At 57.9% G+C, this 4,663-nt stretch overlaps 1 protein-coding gene across 1 annotated transcript; it reads left to right on the top strand.

Annotated features, from left to right (window-relative positions):
• The first annotated feature begins 1,167 nt into the window (after positions 1-1,167).
• Positions 1,168-4,086, top strand: LOC134413777 (serine/threonine-protein kinase pim-1-like). The gene is made up of 3 exons (XM_063147811.1): positions 1,168-1,465; positions 3,017-3,184; positions 4,055-4,086. The coding sequence occupies exons 1-3, from the start codon at positions 1,168-1,170 to the stop codon at positions 4,084-4,086; spliced, it is 498 nt and encodes a 165-aa protein (XP_063003881.1).
• Positions 4,087-4,663: the final 577 nt, after the last annotated feature.

Raw genomic sequence — 4,663 nt, 5'->3', positions numbered from 1 at the left:
CGCTTGCGGTCTGCTCTATCAGAACGATGAACCCCGTCTCTAATACAGCTGCTCCATCAGCTGAACCCAGACGTCTCTGGGTGGTTTACTCCCTTGCCCTCCTTTCCCTCTCCCAGGGCCCCTCAGTACATACCCAGTACATACCGTATCTTCCTCCGCAGGCCAGCAGGTCCTTGTCTGTCCTCGCAGGTGGCAACTTGAGACGAGCGGAGCCTCACCAGGAAAAATCCTAGGGCGCGCCTTGGAGGTCCGTCTATCCCCCCTGCCCCTGCGGGGACAGAGAACTCCTGGCTTGGCTCGCCATAATGTTTTGCGGAGAAAAGAAGAAACCTCACAACTTTATAAAAGTTGTAAAGCCCGGTATGTTTATTTACGACGCGCGCCGGACGCAAGTCCCCCAACAAGGCATGCGTGCCTCTGAAGACCTTGGGTCTTCTTTTATCCCCCTCCCAAATGCATATGCATACAGTTTCACAATAAGTTCATACATATTCATTCCGCGTGACATTTAGCACCAGTTCTTCTTTATCAAAGGAATTTCTAAGTCGAGGGCAAATCAACCTTGTGGTCTTTTCTGGTTTTCTTTCTCTGTCTCCTTGCTGTCTCGGCATGCGAGTTTTTCCTTCAGCTTTGGCCTCACAGACTTTTCACCTTTCTTAGACACTTCACCTAATTCAGAATGGATCTTTACTCTGTCTCAATATACACATGTGATCAGGGTCCAAGAAGAAAAACATTTTTTTATTCTGCATGTTCTCCTTCTTATACACGCTTAACCAATCATGATCTTAAGTCTGCTGCTGGCCTTGGCTCACAGGTGGCCATCAAGTGAGTGTCCTGGGAGCGCATTTCAGAGTGGGCGCGGCTGGGGAGTGACCGGGGCCAGCGGGAGGAGCTGGAAGGGCATGCCGGGCAGGCTGAGGTGAGGCCTGGCAGGGCGGCAGCTGGAACGCTGCGAGGGCAGCGAGCGTAGAGTGAGCAGGGGCTGCGCAGCGCCCCAGGCCGGGCCATAGCGAGCCGCAGCGGGGCTGGGCAGGGGCTGTCCGAGGCGCAGCGCAGCATCGGCCCCGCTGACACTTCACGATCCCCCCGCAGCGCAAGGATGCCCCTGTGCCCCTGGAGCCGGCGCTGCTGTAGAAGGTGTCGTGGCTTGGCTTCTGCAGCGTCATGCGGCTCCTGGACTGGTTCGAGGTGCCCGAGGGCTTCGCGCTGCTCATGGAGCATCCGCAGCACTGGCAGGACCTCTGGTACTTCCTGCACGAACAGTGGTTCCTGACGGAGCCCGTGGTGCAGGGGCTGCTCAGCCAGGTGCTGGAGGCCGTGTGGTGCTGCAGCAGCCGGGGTGTCCTGCACCGTCACATCAAGGCCGAGAACATCCTCGTCGACCTGGCCACGGGCAAGGTGAAGCTCATCGACTTTGGGTGCGGCACAATCCTCCAGGACACATTCTACACCTGGATGTCGGGTGAGCCCAAAGCCGGGGCCCAGCAGGGCAGCAAAGTTTCCCCCTTGGCTGGCAGAGGGGGAAGAGGGAGGGAAGGAAGGAGGGAGGGAAGGAGGGAGCCAGCTGCAGCCAAGTTGCTTTTTGGCAGGGCAGGGGCTTGCTGTTGTGGAACGGGAGCTGGCTGGGAGGGAGGGAGCAGCATGGGCCTGATGAGCTGCGCCCATGTCCCATAGGAACACCGGAGTACAGCCCACCAGAGTAGATCCTCTTTGGCTGCTACCATGGCCAGCCAGCCACCATCTGGTCCCTGGGCATCCTGCTCTATGAGCTGGTCTGCAGGCACCTTCCTTTCCACACCAACGAGGACATTGTCTGGGGCCAGCTCTTCTTCCCGCCCCAGATGTCTCAAGGTGGGGATGTGCCTTCAAGACATGAGGGGAAGAACGGGATTGGGAGGAGCAGCTGGCACATAAGCATCCTGCTCTTGCAGCTGGTGAGGAGGTGGATCTCCTGGGCTCAGCTGGAGGAGGTGGCACCTGTTCCTCTGTGCTGTTGTCCTCCACAAGAAGGGATTGATAGGAAGCTTTTGGGTGCAGCTCTGAGCACTCCTGGTGGCCTGGGCACTGTGGAATGTGGGAGAGCATGGACAGGAGCCTTGTCCTGCTGAGCGGCAGTTTCTGGTTTCTCTCCGCAGAGTGCCAGCACATCATCAGGTGGTGTTTATGCATGGACCCCACAGACAGGCCATCACTGGAAGACTTTTTGAGCATTCTTGGCTGAAGGAGCCCTGCCTGGCCCAGGAGACAGCAGAGATGCATCCCTGTGCACAGTAGGATCCAGGAGCCAGCACGTAGCACCGGCACGCGTCTCGTGGCGCTGGAAGAAAACCCTGGAGTGTTTCCCTGCGGCCACGGCATGGAGGAGAGAGCGCAGCCGAGGAGATGCTTCCGCTGATCCCCGTGAGCTGTGGAGGGAGCGGCTCCATGCTGCCCATCCCACTGGAGAAGTAGTGGCAGTGTGGTGAAGGTGCCACGGACTGGGACAGGGGAAACATGCCCCTGCAGCTCAATGGCATCGTGATGTCCCCACAAGCCGAGGCACAGCTGGTGTGTTTTTCTGGAGCACAACCCCTTCCTGAGGGGAACACCCCCTCAGGAGGCTGGCTGGCTACCCCAGGATGTCAGCTCTGGCCTGGGCTGAGGGAAGGTGGGTGATGATTTTGCCATTCATCTGCTCTGGCAGGAATTTGAACTTTAGACAATCACATGCCGTTATGTGGTTTCTCATCAGTTTTATAGATTGGAGAAGTCACTGTGTTCCAGAACTGTGGATAGAGGGTTAGTTTTGGGAGGGAAACGGGAGCTGCCCACAGGATCCGGGTGCTGCCATCAGGATCCAAGCGCTACCCTCAGGATCTAAGAGCTGCCCTCAGTTTCCAGGCACTGCCCACACGATCCAAAAGCTGCCCTCAGGATCTGGGTGCTGCCTGGTTGATCTGGGCACTGCCCTCAGGACTCTGGTGAAACCTACGGGATCCAGGTGCGGCCCACACGACTCAGGCTCTGCCCACAGCACCCAGGAGCAGCCCGCAGGATCCAAACTTGGCCCACCTGATCCGGGCAATGCAGTCAGGATCCCAGCGCTGCCCACAGGATCCAGGCTCTGACCACAGGATCCAGGCTCTGACCAAACGATCCCGGCGCCACCCTCAGGACGCCATCCCCCCCCCCCCCGCCCAAGGCCCTCAGGGCAGGAGGCAGGAACGGAGGGGCCTGAGGAGAGTGTGGGGGGCAGCAGGGTTTGGTTTCATTTGTCTTTATTTCTTAATGTCCAGGGGCTACAATCATCCATATATTTCCTTCTAATCCAAGCCCAGGGAGTCCAGCCTGGAGAAACCAGCTTGTAACAGAAAGCACATTCTGTCAGTGTCCTGCAGGAAGGCAAGAATGGCAGCAGCAATTTGCACACTGGGCTTTGCCTCAAGGCCCTGCAACTGCAGCTATACCCAGAAAAGCAGCAGACAGGGAGATCATATATTCAGAAGCATTCAAAGACTGACTCCTTTAGCCCGTGCCACTCTTAAGTCAAGCTTACTGCATCAGTTCATATCACGACAAAACTGAGCCTCAGGGGATCCTGACCAGAATCACATCTAACCCCAGCTACAGCCCAGACGTCACAGCAATTCAGAGCAGCATTTGCGCAGATTGTACCTCTCATGAGATGAATCAAATGTGGTATTCTTTGAGAAAGATACAACAAGGCAAAGGCAGACTTGAAAGGGTTTGCAGTGTAGGACTTCCAATCACATTAGGAAGGAAATCTTTTGAATTCAACTAAAGCCAAAGAGACACTGAAGCAGTCCAGGCCATCATGCGTCTTTGGTCTCTTTTGTTTCAAAATTCTGTTCCAATAGCTCATGAGCAGATTCTTTTCCTTTGCCTCATGAACCTTGTGAGTTGCCTCTTGTATTACTCTGTGTGATAAAGTGAGAAAGATGGACTCCTTGTACTCCTTGTCTGTGCCCAGAGCCCTTGGAGACACTTGGGACTCCCACCCCCCCCGGCCTAGACCGTTCCCCTTTGTGACGTGAGGCTTGCGTGTGCCCAGAGCCCATTGTGACGTTTGGGGCTGCGCCCTGACCAGGACAGTATAAAAAGGGGTAAAGAGCCCGGGGGTGCCACTCCCAGGAGAGCGGCTCCATCAGGAGCCAGCATCTTCCCGGGGGACGGCAGTGTCGGAGCATCTCCAAGATGTCCATGGACAAGCACTGACGCGAAGCCCAAGCAGAAGTGGCTGGTGTTTCGCCGGAGGCAGGGGATGAGGGATGAGGCAGCACCTCTGGAGGCCGAGGAGCAGCGTGATTCCTGTGCTGGCCCTGGCGAGCAGGCAGCGGCAGCAGAGAGCCAGGCAGCGGCCCCGCACAGCCGCAGGGCCCACGGCCGGGCTCTGCTGCGCTCGCTGCGCTGCGGCTCCCGTGCCATCCTCGGCAGGGTGGAGGCTGTGCTCCGGCGATGCAGCCGCCAGCCGGGGACACAGCGGCACGGGGATCAGGGCATGGAGGCAGTGGTGGCAGCGACAGTCCCCGCAGCAGGGGCACAGAGCTGGGCGGCTTCCCCGCACGGCCCCAGCTGCCCCACCACAGCCTCGCCCACCTCGCTGGAAGCTCTGGGTGGGCAGGGGGCAGGGGCAGCACTGGGGGCTGTCCTGAGAACACCA

The sequence above is a fragment of the Melospiza melodia genome, unplaced genomic scaffold (genome assembly GCF_035770615.1).
Source record: "Melospiza melodia melodia isolate bMelMel2 unplaced genomic scaffold, bMelMel2.pri scaffold_51, whole genome shotgun sequence".
NCBI lineage: Eukaryota > Metazoa > Chordata > Aves > Passeriformes > Passerellidae > Melospiza > Melospiza melodia.
Note: the sequence above shows the minus strand (reverse complement) of the source record. Positions and strands in the feature narration are given on the sequence as shown.